The 16,550-nt window shown below is 44.7% G+C and overlaps 1 protein-coding gene across 4 annotated transcripts in view; it reads right to left on the minus strand.

Annotated features, from left to right (window-relative positions):
- The window catches only part of TM9SF4 (transmembrane 9 superfamily member 4), a 31,285-nt gene that overhangs the window by 10,476 nt on the left and 4,259 nt on the right, over positions 1-16,550 (minus strand). For 3 of the 4 annotated variants that reach the window (XM_032766421.2, XM_032766417.2, XM_032766418.2), the window contains exons 2-5: positions 8,285-8,398; positions 5,915-6,014; positions 5,141-5,309; positions 4,627-4,753 (exon numbers count right to left, since the gene is read on the minus strand). In XM_032766421.2, coding sequence (XP_032622312.1) covers positions 4,627-4,753; positions 5,141-5,309; positions 5,915-6,014; positions 8,285-8,398 — 510 coding nt within the window. Of the gene's footprint in view, positions 1-4,626; positions 4,754-5,140; positions 5,310-5,914; positions 6,015-8,284; positions 8,399-10,771; positions 10,793-16,550 lie in introns of those variants that run through there. The other variant, XM_032766419.2, reaches the window with a different exon arrangement.

A 16,550-nucleotide genomic window follows, 5' to 3' on the forward strand; every position in this document is an offset into this window, starting at 1 on the left:
CAGATAATCTGGGCTACCCAGCAAGGCTGCATTCTCTCTCTCTCTCTGCACTCTTGAGAGATCCTGCTCTTTTACTCTCTCTCCGCAACTCTCTCAGGCTTTTGGTCACAATAGGAATGAATGTTTCACTCCATTTCAGATCAGGTGACCAGAGACATACTAAGGGGTAGAACCCAGCCAACTGTTCAACAGCATTTGCATGGTACGACTCCACGAGCAACAGGTGCTCCTTTGAACTTACTGTGCTACAGCCCCGATCATGCATGGACAAAGCACAGCAGCTCCATAAGTACATAAGGCTTCCCTCATCCCCAGTGATCAGAAGGGCATGTGCAACTGCACACATAATTACACCACACACATGAACAAATGATGAGTCAGACACATAGCTGGCCACTGGCACATGCAATAATGGTACTTGTATGTGTAGTTTGCAAGCACATGTGCACACAAGTCTGAAATCTCCACAGAGTGGCCAGGTGGCTGTTCTTATACCTTGGCCAATGTCTTTTTATTTCCCCTACTATTATATGCCCTTTACCTCCCTCCTTAATCATATTTGTTTGCGTCACACTTAAACATTAAACTGGCACTAAACATTAAGAAGGTTGTAGAGCAGTTTTTAAACTAGGAGATGGGGGAAAGCCGACTGCTGCAGAGGAGCATGTGAATCGGACACAGACTTCTCTCAGGGGAGAGTCTGATGATAGGGAATCTCCAGGCTATAGTCAGGAACAGAGGACGGAAGAGGATAATGCAAGGGCCGGACCAGATGATAAACAGTCACATAAAAAAGAATCTGGCACATCAGAAAAGGGCAGACAAATAAACAGGGACAAGTTTTCAAAGTGCTTGTACACAAATGCTAGAAGTCTAAATAATAAGCTGGGTGAACTAGAGTGCCTTGTGCTAAAGGAGGAGATTGATATAATAGGCATCACAGAAACCTGGTGGACTGAGAGCAATCAATGGGACACAATCATTCCGGGGTATAAGATATATCGTAAGGACAGAACAGGTCGTGCAGGGGGAGGAGTGGCACTATATGTGAAAGAAAATGTAGATTCAAATGAAGTAAAAATCTTAAGCGAATCCACATGTTCCATAGAATCTATGGATAGAAATGTCATGCTCTAATAAAAATATAACATTAGGGATCTATTATCGACCACCTGACCAGGACAGTGATAGTGATGATGAAATGCTAAGGGACATTAGAGAGGCTATCAAAATTAAGAATCCAATAATAGTGGGGGATTTCAATTATCCACATATTGACTGGGAACATTTCACTTCAGGATGAATGCGAGATAAAATTTCTTGATACTTTAAATGACTGCTTCATGGAGCAGATTGGTAGCGGGAACCCACAAGGGGAGAGGCAACTCTAGATTTAATCCTGAGTGGAGTGCAGGAGCTGGTCCAAGAGAGGTAACTATAGCAGGCCGCTTGCAAATAGTGACATAATATAACAATATTTAACATCCCTGTGGTGGGCAAGAACATCCTGAACAGCCCAACACTGTGGCATTTAATTTCAAAAGGCGGAACTATACAAAAATGAGGGGGTTAGTTAAACAAGTTAAAAGATACAGTGACTAAAGTGAAATCCCTGCAAGCTGCATGGGCGCTTTTGAAAGACACCATAATAGAGGCCCACTTCAAATGTATACCCAATTAAGAAACACAATAAAAGAACTTAAAAAAGAGCCACCGTGGCTTAACAACGATGTAAAAGAAGCAGCGAGAGATAAAAAGACTTCCTGTAAAAAGTGGAAGTCAGATCCTAGTGAGGCAAATAGAAAGGAGCATAAACACTGCCAAATTAAGTGCAAGAGTGTAATAAGAAAAGCCAAAGAGGAGTTTGAAGAACGGCTAGCCAAAAACTCCAAGGTATAAACAAAATGTTTTTTAGTACATCAGAAGCAGGAAGCCTACTAACAACGCGAGTGGGGCCCCTTGATGATCAAAATACAAAAGGTGCGCTTAAAGATGATAAAGCATTGTGGAGAAAACTAAATGGATTCTTTTGCTTCAGTCTTCACAGCTGAGGATGTTGGGGGATATCCCAAACCTGAGCTGGCTTTGTAGGTGACAAATCTGAGGAACTGTCACAGACTGAAGTATCACTAGAGGTGGTTTTGGAACTAATTGATAACCTCAACAGTAACAAGTCACCGGGACCCGAAGGCATTCACCCAAGAGTTCTAAAAAGAACTCAAATGTGAAGTTGCGGAACTATTAACTAAGGTTTATAACCTGTCCTTTAAATCAGCTTTGGTACCGACAATGACTGGAAAAGTTAGCTAATGTAACCGCGAATATTTAAAAAGGGCTCTAGAGGTGATCCCGGCAATTACAGACCAGTAAGTTTAACGCGTCGGTACCAGGCACTTAGTCGAAACAATAGTTAGAAATAGAATTGTCAGACACATAGAAAACAAACCATTGAGCAATAGTCAACATGGTTTCTGTAAATCGTGTCTCACTAATCTATTTAGAATTCTTGAAGTGGTCAACAAACATGTGACAAGGGGGTCCAGTGGACATAGTGTACTTAGATTTCCAGAAAGCCTTTGATAAGGTCCCTCACCAAAGGCTCTTACATAAATTAAGCTGTCATGGGACAAAAGGGAAGGTGCTTTCATGGATTGAGAACTGGGTTAAAAGACATGGAACAAAGGGTAGGAATAATGGTAAATTCTCAGAATGGAGAGGGTAACTAGCGGTGTTCCCCAAGGGTCAGTCCTAGGACCAATCCTAATCAATTTATTCATAAATGATCTGGAGAAAGGGGTAAACAGTGAGGTGGCAAAGTCTGCAGATGATAGTAAACTACTCAAGATAGATTAAGACCAAAGCAGATTGTGAAGAAACTTCAAAAAGATCTCACAAAACTAAGTGATTGGGCAACAAATGGCAAATGAAATTAATGTGGATGAAGGTAAAGTAATGCACAGTTGGAAAATACCCCCAACTTATACATACAATATGATGGGGGCTAATTTAGCTACAAGGACTCAAGAAAAGATCTTGGCGTCATCGGTGGATAGTTCTCTGAAGATGTCCACGCGTGTGCAGAGGTGGTCAAAAAAGCAAACAGGATGTTAGGAATCATTAAAGAGGGGATAGAGAATAAGACTGAGAATATATTATTGCCCTTATATAATCCATGGTATGCCCACATCTTGAATACTGTGTTCAGATGTGGTCTCCTCAACCTCAAAAAAGATATTCTAAAGCACTAGAAAAAGTTCAGAAAAGGGCAACTCAAATGATTAGGGTTTTGGAGAGGGTCCCATATGAGAAAGATTAAAAAGGCTAGGACTTCAGCTTGGAAAAGAGGAGACTAAGGGGAGATATGATAAGAGGTATATAAAAAATCATGAGTGATGTTGAAAAAGTGGATAAGGAAGTTATTTAACTATTCCCATAATACAAAGAACTAGGGGTCACCAAATGAAATTAATAGGCAGCAGGTTAAAACAATAAAAAGGAAGTTCTTCTTCACGCAGGCGCACAGTCAACTTGTGGAACTCCTTACCTGAGGAGGTTGTGAAGGCTAGGACTATAACCAGTGTTTAAAAGAAAACTGGATAAATTATGGTGTTTAAGTCCATAAATGGCTTTTAGCCAGATGGTAGGAATGGTGTCCCTGGCCTCTGTTTGTCAGAGGATGGAGATGAATGGCAGGAGAGAGATCACTTGATCATTGCCTGTTAGGTTCACTCCCTCTGGGGCATCTGGCATTGGCCACTGTCGGTAGACAGATACTGGGCTAGATGGACCTTTGGTCTGACCCAGTACGGCCATTCTTATGTTCTTAAACAATTGGATTTTACGCGAGTGAATTCTGATTTTTGCTCTCTACACTGAATTAATACACTCTCCATGATTGTATTCCAGCCAGTTCCTTTTGTTAATAAAAATATTGTCAGAAATACTCAATGGCATTTATATAAGGATCTCAAAGCAAGTTACAAGTGTTAGATAATCCTCATAGCACTCCTGGGAAGTAACTACCGCCACTATACTGTGGGGGACACTGAGGCACAAAGCATCCTCAGTGTCATCTGGTGAATCAGTGGCAGAGTTACGAACAAATCCCGGGAGTCCTGGCGCCCAGTTCCCTAATCAATAGGACACACCATTTCTCTAACTTTTTTTTCCATTCCCTCAGGACCGGCTAGAAAATTAGATGGACTCAGCTACTTTGCTCTGGGGTGTGAAAAATCCACATCCCCAAGTGACGTACTTAAGCTGACCTAACCCCCAGTGTAGACAGCACTAGGTTGACAGAACAATTCTTCTGTCAACCTAGCGACTGCCTCTCGGAGAGGTGGTTTAGCAACAGGAGAACCTACATTGAAGTGCTCCAGGAGCATTGCAGCGATGCTGCTGTGGTGGTTTAAGTGAAGATATTGCCTAGGCCTGAGGATCTAATATACCATATTTCAGTCCTGCATACAGCCATTCAGCAGCACTTCCAACTCTCGCACCTGGTGGCAGCACCTAACATCATGGTGCACTTTATACTTTTTGAAGGAGGCCCACAAGGGTCTTCAGAACAGACTTTTTCAGGGATCCTACAGAGGCTTTATACAGGAAGCTTCAAGAACAGGTTACCTTATTACTGTCCATGAAACCAAGCCTGTATCCATGCTCAAACTGCACGTCTTTTTCTTTCTTCTCCTCCTCCTCACGATTTGAATACAACTCCAGCCGCGTGGCCACAGGCAAGTTATCAGCAATACTGAAGAGACACAATGTTTTCATATCAAACCAGCCCACAGCGCAGCGATTCCAACCCAACCCTGCCACAGTGAACATAACATAAGAACAGCCGTACCAGGTCAGACTAAAGGTCCATCTAGCCCAGTATCTGTCTACCGACAGTGGCCAATGCCAGGTGCCCCAGAGGGAGTGAACCAAACAGACAATAATCAAGTGATCTCTCTCCTGCCATCCATCTCCATCCTCTGACAAACAGAGGCAAGGGACACCATTCATTACCCATCCTGGCTAATAGCCATTTATGGACCTAACCACCATGAATTTATCCAGTTCTCTCTTAAACGCTGTTATAGTCCTAGACTTCATAACCTCCTCAGGTAAGGAGTGAGATTTGGTGGCAACTCACAGATGGATATAGTAATCCTCCCGGATACGCTCTGCAATCAGCTTGCTCTGTTCCACTGTCAGGGTGACTGGCTTGTTGGGAAAGTTGCACAGAACCTCACATTTCTTCTCTATGTTCATGAAGACCTGGAATGGCGTGTTTACTATCCGGTCCCCCCGCAGAACCTCACCTGGGAAACAGAGACACAGTGGGAGGGGTGAGGGACACCATTATCAAGCAACACTGATTCTGCCACCGGGTTTCTAGCATGCTGCACATCATGGAGCAATGAGGGCAGCTTCAGCGAGTTACAGCGTGGACAACAGAGCCTTATGGAAGCTGGAGAGGCTACAGCACATGCTGACTGCATGGAAAGAGATGCAAAAGGACAGTTTGGAGCAAGGATCTTGTCTTGTTTGTCTGAAGCACCAAGTACATTGAGGGACCTACAGAAATAATAACCCACCAAAGAAGCGTTTCCCATCACTTCTTGGCTAACTGGGAATTCCAGCTTCCTGCTGCTGCCTCTGATCAACTAGCAAGATGAGCATGGTACACTGGAGAGCGCCTCCCCTCTTTTAAGTCACAGGTTATCACAGGCTACATTTGCATTTATTTCTCCCACTTAAAATGCACACATTGGAGTCACTCACACCTGTACCATGCAAGAGGTAGGGCTGCAAATATGACTGTGTTCCAAGTACAGGTGCTGCTACTGCTCAGGCTAGGACATTTCACAGGCCTAGACAGCAACATATTTACATACTGAGATCGTGCTGCATGATGGGTACGTACCCAGATTCTCAGCCTTGTATGTTATCTTGTTGGGTTGGCAGAAAGGCAAGGAATAGTACTCATATGGCAGCTGGGTTCGTGAACTGGTGAGCTTCACAGCCTGAAGAAAGAAGCATCTGTTATCTTCCTCTCTGTGACCCGCTAAATATTCAGACCATTTCCTATGCTCCCTACATCAGCTGGAAGTTTAAGTCTCATTCAGGAGACTAATTTCAAAGGGAAAAACACTTAGTCTCATTGGTGGGAAAGCCAGTCTTACAATCTGAACTGCCCTTCCCACCACCACCAAACAATTAATCCACTAGGCGTAGGAAATACCTTCACCAACCACGGCACGTTAACTCTCCAGTAACAGAAGTCTGTAAGGTTACCAACTCCATCAGCTACATCAGGCTTAGTGGAGCAATTCTCTTAAGCACAGGAACTATCACAGTGACACCTCCATCAGCAAAGTTAACTAGGGCACCAGAGAGCCAGAACTGAGTATGAAAAGTTTGTAAGGGGCTGGTTGGGCAGCAGTGGGGGAGTGAACTCCACCGTGTATAACAGAAGGGTATCCCTCAAATTTTACCATGCAACTGTCTTCTTCTCAAGACACACAGATACCCAGACACATTAGTTCCAAGCCTTTATTTGGAGCCCTGTTCTAACAAAAGGGACATGGAAGTTATGTTTTAATCCGGACTTCTTCACCTCTGCAGCCTATTAATAGTTCAATGTGCCATACCTGCTGCAGCAGCCCCATCTTTAAGTAGCACAGAAATGCCTGAAGCAGATGTGCCCAATGTAGTTGGAACGTCACTCTCCTATAACTACAGTCCTCCTGGTTCTCTCCCATGCCTATTTTCTGAAGCACATGAATGGGTCACAAGTTCGTGAAGATGGTTTGTCATTACCACTGTCGTTGCCTTTGGAAAAATCCTAGGCCAGCTCTACACAAGGTGCGCTTTGCCAGTATAACTATCCTGGCAGAGCACTCCCATTGCGGAGGAAGCTCATCCAAGCAAAGTTGCACTTTTGCGGGAATAACTCTGCAGTGAAGGCTTTTCCTCACAGTTGTGGTCAGAGATCACCCTCCATGCACCCGACCAACATAGCCATGCTGACAAAAGTTTGTAATATAGACGTGGCCCTAGTCATGTCTTCAATCCTATATGAATAGTTGAGCAGAAGCTGCTTCTGAAGACACAATGGTTATTGACAAAACTGAATACTGCTGGCGGGCACCCACAAAAATGCAGGGCACAACTGAGGTGCAGAGAGATCCAATATAAAGGGCACATCTGTTCTGACAAACAGGAGCTGTTTGTAACGGAGGCCAACCTCACTTATTGGAAACGTACAGGAAGATTTGCCGACTGGTCTCACTGCTGGTGGACACGTGGCTTTTGAAATCCTTTTTGAGAGTTGCTATTCCAATCCAATCCCTCCTGAGGCTACTTTGTGATTTTACTGTAGCTCAGGGCTAGCCTTGTTTGCTTAAAAATAGCTTGGGTCAAGGGATTTGTGGCCAGAAAGTAAGTTGCACTGTGCTTGGTATATGACTAGCCAACCCCAGCATCCCCACAGACATCTACTTTTCTGGATGCCCTGTAAGGAATTAAGCCCACAGCTTTAGAATAAATAAATAAATAAATGGCTTTAAGACTGTTCCTGTCTAGACCGCAAGTCTCAACTCTCTCCCAGCAGGACAGACACAGTTCCAGAGCTGGGTATTAACAACACTGTGTGGGAGTGCCAACACCCTGTGGCAGCCTTTGCCATCTCCGTGGGCGTCTGAGGTCTGGACGATGGATGTGGGGGCATATTGTGGAGTTCAGTTTATTCCTGACGAGGGGAAAGAGCTCGTGAGAACTGACTTGAACTAACAACTTTGAAGTGTTTGGTCTATCCTTGGCTTTATCCCATCATCTGCAGGACACAGCCACTTCACGCTTTGCTTGTGGCCGAAGTGCTGCCCGGAGGTAACACTCAGTTACTTCATGTATATATCATGCACAATATTGGAGACAGAGAAGTTTTGGTTACTTTCACTTTGTAACCAATGCCACTGGGAAACCTTGTGTGCCAAGCAGAGCGCCATCTATATGGATTCTGGCACAGCTGTTTGCCTGGTTCAAAGATACTTGAGAGAAGAAATGGGTGGCCAAAGAGAGTAACTGAAGAGAATAAAAAAATAAGTTGGGACTTTGAGCAGGGGAGGAGAAGAACAGGTATGGTCCCATAAGCCTCTTTTTACTGACATTTTACATATGCACTGAATTTTAGAGGCAGGATTCCAAAGCTTGACTTTGGTCATCCCACTTGGCTACTGTGCTATAAATAAATGTGTTCCCTCTTGCCATTTTTGTTCTGTGAAATCCATCCTACCTTGATTTCTACGGGGTCCTTCTGGTGGAAGTTGATAGGAGCTACACCTGGTACATAGAAGGAGCTTGTTTCATGAAAGAGCGCAAGCAGCATCAGCAAACACATTAGCCTTTCCTGGAAAGAAAAAGAGATATCACAGCTGTACCCCCTGCGGGACACACATCGGAGCAAAACCCGATGGAAGAAAGGTGACATGGTGGACAAGAAATTCCCCACTCCGCTAATGACATTTATAAAGGCTGCACAGTCTAACACAGGGGTCTCAAACATGCGGCCCGGGGCTATTTCCTGTGGCCTGCCAAGTGGCCTGTGCCCACCTCACCTCCAGATCAGGGGTGGGCAAACTACAGCCACAGGATTGCCCTCCTGGAGCGGCTGGAACCACATCCCTGCGGCAGGGGGAGAGGCCTGGCTTCCAGGCACACCCATCCCCCACCTAGAGTCTCCCGCTAAGCCTCACCCACCTTCACTCAGTACCCACCCCGATGAGTCCCACTCCTCCTGCACCTGGACCACCCCAATGAGCCACCCGTGCTCGGATCCCTATCCCACCGAGCCCCAACCAGCTGCACCTGGATCCCCACCCCACTGAGCCCCACTCCCCCAGCACCTGGACCCCCCACTGAGCTCCCCACATCCAGACCCCCCTGCCAAACTCTATCCCCACACCCCCAGACCTCCCCCACCACTGAGCCCCAATCACCTTCACCTGGACCCCACTGCAGAGTCCTATTACTGTTGCACCCAGAACCCCCCAACAAACCCCTGTGCATCCAGATCCCCCCTGAACCCGGATCCCCCACTGAGCCGCCCCCATGCAGATTGCCCCCCCCCCCACAGGATCCTCTCAACCCACACTGGATCCTGCCTTGCTGAGCCTGCCTGCCCACACCTGGTGCACCTGGCACAGAGGGGCAGGGCCCTGGAGTGTTTCTGGGACAGGCCCGGTCCTTGCCCCATGTCTGGGTTGGGTGCAGCCTCATCGCTGAGTCCGTGCCCCAGGGAGAAGCAGCTGCACAGTGATCTCCCATCTCTGTGCAGCCCATGGCTTGTGCTCCCCACTGCAACGCTGGAACCTCCACAATTGTTTGGCAAATAAAATTTGCAGAATTTTAAACTATTGTGCGCAGAATTTTTATTTTTTGGCACAGAATGCCCTCAGGAATATAAACTGTAGCTGCACGCCCTGTATTGCAAGCTCAAGCATCAACCCTACCTCTCAATGGGTCCGCTAGCTGGAGTTTAAAGCACCACTTAACTCAAGCTAGAGATTTGTGTAGGGATGGGGGCAGGCTCGGGGCAACACTCCAGTTATACCTCGAGCTAACACTGCAGTGAGACAAGCCTACAGTCAGACAAGCCTACAGTCAACACTTTCCCATGCAGTTTCCCTATAGAAGCAGCAAAGTTCATTTCACTCTGCTGGTGTCACTATGTCTATAGGCAGGGGCTGGGGGAAGCGGTGAAAGGAATCACAAGAGAGAACAGGAAGGGAACAGAGAAAATAGAAAAGAGGGAACAGGCTGGCCAAATGACATGGGACTAGAAGAGGAAGAAGGGAGGAAGCTGCACTGGTGGATCACTGCCCAGTCAGGGACAGAGTTTAGCTGCTGGGGCGAGTGAGTAGGGTCTGGGAGTACTCTGGAGGCAGCCTGCTACCACTTCTGAGGATGCAGTGTCTTGCAGAGGCTATGCACTGCCTGTCCAACAAAAGCTGTATTGGCATGTTCAAGGAAACTAATGTAAGTCAGAGGCAATGGACACCGTGCAGAGCAGTGAGAATATGCTGGCCTCTGGAAATTCACAACTGCCCACTAACCATGACAAAGCACAGCCTCACAACAAGGAGAGCGAGTGAGGACATCTAGCCCAAACTGTGAGTCTATGATAAGGCACTACAATATCTGTAAGCACCCACTAGATATGGCCCAAAAACTTACCCCTTCCCGGAGTTTTCTTCATTATTAATTTAAGTAACAAACCTCAAGCTAAGCTTCCTCCTGAAATTAGCTATGCCTATGTTCCCCTACAGAGCCTCTCTGTAGCTGGCTCTATTTCCCCTCTACCGTCTGTACTCTTGGAGCTAATAGGTCCCACCTGGTCTGGCTGCCTGCATGAGTCAACAGAAAGGACCTTGAACAGAGATGCACGACCAAGCAATGGACACCCTGTCACAATATCAAACAAACATAGGGGTGTTCTCTGATTTCTCATATTCATTCAACTGCAACACAATATTCCCCAAGTCCAATAATCTAATCTAGAGAATAAACGCTTTATATCGTAAGCCTCTTCATGAACCCAGTTTGGTCCCGTTATGATGAAAAAGGTCTCGCAGGTGGATAAAACGCTAAGAGGAGAAATCATCCTTGCTCTGCATCACACATCTTCCCCACAGCTGCCAGCTCTGTCACGGCCACTACACTTAATGTTTATATAGTGTCAGAAACATATTCTGTTTTGTAAAGTGCAGTGTAAGGCACAAACCTTGCCCTTAGGAGCTTACACTGTAACTGGATAAAACAGAATACAGAGGTGTTGCTCAGGAAATCAGCAGACCTAGAGGCATCACAGGAAGGATTTGAGAAAGCAGCAGGTCTTCAGTGGACATTTGACAGAAGGAGACTGTTCCAGATGCAAGGGCCAGCCAGAAAGGTGGTGTGAAGCTGAGAGCTGCAGACACAGAGAACCTCAAGGAGAAAGGATTGAGAGGAGAGAACAAGAGCAAAGATACAGCACAGGCAGAGATGAGATTGAGCAAGACCTTGAAGGTGAAGCTGAGAGGACAAAGAGGAGGAGGGAGACAGGTAGGGTTTCAGGGAACTCTCCAGTTTAGATTCCTGGCATAGCTGTCCAATGCGTAACAACACGCAGCATGTGAAATGGAAGGAGTTCACGCGGCTATCAGGACCTTTGCTTTCACATTTGCAGGTTTGCTTCCTTGTTTCGAGACAAAAAAGAAACTTAGCTGCAACAGTATGGACATGGGCCAATCAATTTGCACAACTTCAAGGCCTAGCCCAGCAGTTCCTCCATATGTGAGACTCCTTTAGGTTGCTACGGGAGCTAAACGAGTTCAAAGGTTGTAGGACTGTGTCCTGTCTCCTTAAAAACACCCCAACTCTGCTTACTTTACTCCTGGGGGAATTCTGTGCCAAAAAAAAAAAAAATGATGTACACGCTCTTTTAAAATTCTGCACATTTTATTTGTCAAAAATAATGCAATATAATCACTCTGGTTTCAATTCTTTTGGTAATTTATTTAAAACTACAATACAATGGAAATAGGAAGCATGGGAGGAAATCCCCCAACCCCCTTGCCGAACAGTACTGTAGCTAGGTTTGTAGCTCTTTATTTCTAGTTATTAGTCAACAAATGTTCAGTGTTACATCATAGGCAAGTGAGGGCTGGGGAATCAAATTCACAATTTATATTGGCTACTGACCATCTCCAGTAGTAAACAGTTCAAGAAGCACATTTTGATAGGAAATTTTTTCAGTCCAAAAATTTAGACCAGTTCTAATCACTAAAGCACTGCAAGCATTTCTAAGGCTATACTGTCCTTTACATCACTCTGGCAATGTAAAGGAGCCTTAAAACATCGGCATGACATTCTGATTGATACATCAAAGTAGATCTCCAGGATGACAGGTCTGTGCAACTGTGGCTTCCACTACACTGTATATTTCAAAAAGAAAAATCACTCTAGTGATGGAAAATCCCACAGGTGTAACTGGAAAGTTGGACCATGTGACAACAAGTGATACCATGGAGTTACACAATTCCAGATCCCAACAGAAAACTTTAAGCACAAGAGTCATAACTGACCAAGTTTCATTATTTAGTTTCTCACAAAACTGCTAAGCCCCAAAGGAGAGAGAGAACAAGCAGCTGGAGCAGCATTATTCACTATGAAGTTGGATAGCAAGACAAGAACTACTGTTCCCATTCCATTTTGATACACCCATCAAAGGGACAGGCACAACATCTGGAAGAGAGGAAAACACAGAAAAAGCAGCCACACTTTCTTTCAAATAAGGCTACTTCTAAGTTCTCTCCACAAGCAAAGAGCTGCAGAGGAATTCTATGCTTCTCTGCGGACCTGAAAATGAAATCTCACTGAGACAGACCAGAGAGAGAACTTCCTTATTGCTGAGGCTAAGTAACCCTTTCCCACCAGAATTCAGGTCCTCTCAGCTACACAATGTAATAATCAAACCACCAGACAAATGACGTTCCTCCAAGTGTGAAATTCAGGACTGAATGGCATCAGGCAGAATCACATGCCAAATTCTCTCCAAGAAGTTCCTTTCGAATAATCACCAGATTTAACATGAGCAAACTGTTCCAGCGGGAGGTTCCACTGATTATTATGAACCTAATTTATGAAGTTGTTAAGAATGGCCACCAGTTAATCTGTGAGTCTGTTAGTGATTTCCAAAACAGACACTTGTCTAGAGCTAAGCCCCCTGCCTGTGTCTTGGCTAGATGGCAGCTCACTGGATGTTTTTATTCTATTTTAAAAAATGCTGCACACAGCGTGAGAGACTTTACAGCCACTGAAGATGCCAGCACAAGAAACTGAGTTCCACAGTTTATCCACAGAACAAATACCCTGCAAGCTTCTCTCCATGCCTGTCTGCCAGCACGCCTCAAACCTAAACTGAAGGGATCATCTCCAGGGGGTGAAAAAGCCAGTCTCAAAGCCCATTCAAATCAGTGGCCTCTCTGCCAAGACTGCCAGCAAGCAGGCCAGTGACGTGTCTATTAGGAACAGCACCAGGACCTTATTTCACACAGGCTAACCTCAGATGGCAGTAACATTAGTCGTATCACAGGCACTATACACAGCTTGCTTTGGGACTTCCTTCTGACCACAGTTTCAAAGTTCACTTGCAAACCCAGTGACAATATTACAGGTGTACTCAAAGGGTGAAAGTGGAGGGGTAGGGATGCTGAGTGGTGACTGACACCATATACACTGATTTTTTTCCCCTTTAATTGTGTGATTTGCTCTTTCAGTTAGTGTGCATCTTTCCGACCTCTATACTGGGGCAGTGCCAGGCCCCTTTTAACTCACATAAAGCCATGCTTGGAAGAAAAGCCAGCAAAATAGAGAAGAGAAATCTATGTAGTGTGTCCCAATGTTTTTAAAGCAGTCTTGTTAGATATTCTTGGCAATTGTTTGGACAAGCTCATCTTTATTACATTTCTGACCAGCTTTCACATGCACTCAGTGAAGCTACTGAAGGCCTTTGGCAAGAAGACAAATGCTGCATTCACGCTGGTTTCAGACTGCCCCCTTGACACTTGGAGAGCTGTTAACAGTCTCCTGTGCTCTCACCTCTACACAAAACAGAAAGCTAGTCTACACTAGAATAGCTACAGTGGCACAGCTGCACCACTGCTACTGCAGACGCTCTATGCACTCTCCCGTCTGCATCATTACTCCACCTCCCTGAGCTGCGGTAGCTACGTCAACACAAGAGCTCCTCCTGCCAACACAGCGCTGTCCACACTGGCCCTTAAGTCAGGGTAACTTACATCCATCGGGGGGTGGCTTTTCCATGTCTCTGAGTGACTTAAGTTACACCGAAGAAAAAGCTAGTGTGTACAAGCCCAGAGGCCTCAGCCTTCTAAATGGGCAAAGGAACAACTCCACAGCCAAAGAACAAACAGGGTACTATAGATGTCTGAAGCAAAAACAGATGAAATTTCCAGTAATTCCATGCAAAGAATCTTGAAACAATTTCCCATGGCATCCTCTGGTTCTAACACGACATACAACACCTCACCAATCCCTTCCCAGCTATCAGCGCCCCAACACTTATATCCACAAAGTATGTTGGTGTTACTCATTTATAAGCCACACACATAACATCTGAATCTGTATGAATATCCGTCCACAAAAGAATAGAAAAAAAGCATTGCCACTGACTTACAGTGACACCTCAGGCAGGTCACCTGATTTCTCACTGACTTCTTTTCCCACATCTGTAATACTTGCCTTGCCTACATCCACAGGTTGTTTTGTGAGGTGTAACAAATTAATGCTTGCAAAGACCTCCAGGACCCAAGGAGGGAAGGTGGGTATACACATCTAGTGTTATCACTGCAACTTGCATTAATATTTGACACAAATATAATCCCCCTTTAAACCTGGCACTAAGTGTTTGGCCTAAGTCCATGTTTCTGTTAAATGGATTACATAAAAAAGTCCTACTCTCAATTTTGCCCTTACTGAGAACAGTTCAACCTCTTCTTATTGTAAACCATGTGGTCTGATGGACACTTCCCTCCCAATCTGACCTGAGTCAGCTGAAATGCTTGGTTCCATAAAAAATAGTATTAGAGGAGACATGAAAATAGTTTTGCTTTGTGATGGGTGTAGCTGGTTGGCTCAATCCTCACACCTCCTGTTTTATCGCTGTTCTGTTTATTGCCTGTCCATAGGTACACGGTTTTAGCTTGCAAGTTCTTTTGGGCAGGGACTGTCTTATATTTGCACAACACCCAATACAATGGGACCCTGACCTGATTGGACCCTCTGGAAGCGAGTTATACAGCTAATAATTAGGAATCTACCACACTGCTCAATTGTCTCCAAGTTATAATACTCTGTGGTTTTGATTTGCTCTCCAGTGTATTTATTACTCCCTCCAATGTTAATATCAGCCACAAATTTGATTACAGTTGAATTGATACTAAAACAACTGAAAAAAAAAAACACAAACAAAAAGCCTGCACCACCTGAGATGCAAAATAGCAAAGGCAAAGAGGGGCTTCAAAAAAATATACATTGGTCAAAAACCACTCTAGAAACCTGTGTTTGTATTAGCTTTTTTTGGGAAATCTTCATTTCACTACTTCCAGTAGTAATGCCTGTGTAGACAGGTTTAGACACCATAGTGGTAAGAGAAAAGGAGCCTTGCCTACATTAGCTCTGCAATTGTTCCTGTCAACTGTGGAACTCTATTGGTAGCAGTGGAACAGTGGGAGGTTTATGTATTTTTTGAAGTGCAGAATAAACAAGGCCTAAACAAGGTCTCAGACTGTGTTACAAAAGCAGGAAGACTCCTTGAAGACTGTGACAATTCATCACTATTAAAGACGCAGCTCTGCAGAGTACGTGAGAACCACTGTTTTAGAACAGGAGGAAAAACCCACAAAAAGATGTTTGGTCAAGAATTCTTAACTACACGCCACCTTTGTGAAATACGTTCAAAGCAACAATCTGATCTTTTTGCATAAAATGTAAAATAACAGGGCAGCAGAGAGATCAGTCTGCTAGCGAATGGAGGTGGTAAGAACATCAACAGCCATGCTAACTTTCCTGTTTAACATAACCCACCATCTCCCTCTCATGCAAGGGTAGGGAAGATATGATTTGTCCTGCCTAGGAAAAGTGATTTAGGGCTAATCTACACTGGCAATGCTAAAATGCTGCCTTGTGTGGTCGTGTCAGCGCTCTAAAAAAAACCACCTCAACTAGGGGCATAGCTCCCAGCGCTGGGGCACTGTTTACACTGGCACTTTACAGCGCTGCAACTTGCTGCGCTTGGCGGGGTGTTTTTTCCCCACCCCCGAGCGAGAAAGTTGCAGTGCTGTTAACTGCCAGTGTAGACAAGCCCTTAGTTTAGGTTGAGTTAGGCTTGGCAAGTCAATCAATTGACCCATCATACCAACTGACCGCTTATTTGACCACAGTCAAATACTGTCAGTTATTCCAACAAGAAAGCCCTAATGCAGGCAGCAGCCTGCCTACCTGCCTCTTTGATTGCACTATGATGCCATTCCTCCCTTTTTTTAGGACTTCATTTCACTGTGTTTTGCATTTTTGAGTTAAAATAACTCAGTTAACTAACTTGCTTTTTGTAATTAGTCATAAGTATTTAATTAAGGCTAAGCTTTTTGGAGACCATACAATCTTATTTTTTGTTTTAGTCTTCTAATAACTTAATGCTTTAAAATATTTGATTGTTTTTGAGAATATTTGCCCATTATTTTTGGACTAGTCAAATGCCCAACCCTAGGTTGGGCTCTAACACTTATTAACTAAGCTCAACCTAAACATGACCACGGTTCCTAGTCAAGACGAAGTAATGAGTTTGTCCCACCTACAACTTCTGTGATTCTACTAGACTCAAGCTTATTCCTTGTAACAGGAACCAAGGAGCTAAGAGGACTAGAGATACAGGAGAGAAGGAATCACCCCTTACAGTAAAGGAGGAGAAGCCTCGTACCCCTAAGGCCGGGAGGTCTGTT

This window comes from Chelonoidis abingdonii, chromosome 14 (assembly GCF_003597395.2).
Source record: "Chelonoidis abingdonii isolate Lonesome George chromosome 14, CheloAbing_2.0, whole genome shotgun sequence".
NCBI classification, from domain to species: Eukaryota; Metazoa; Chordata; order Testudines; family Testudinidae; genus Chelonoidis; species Chelonoidis abingdonii.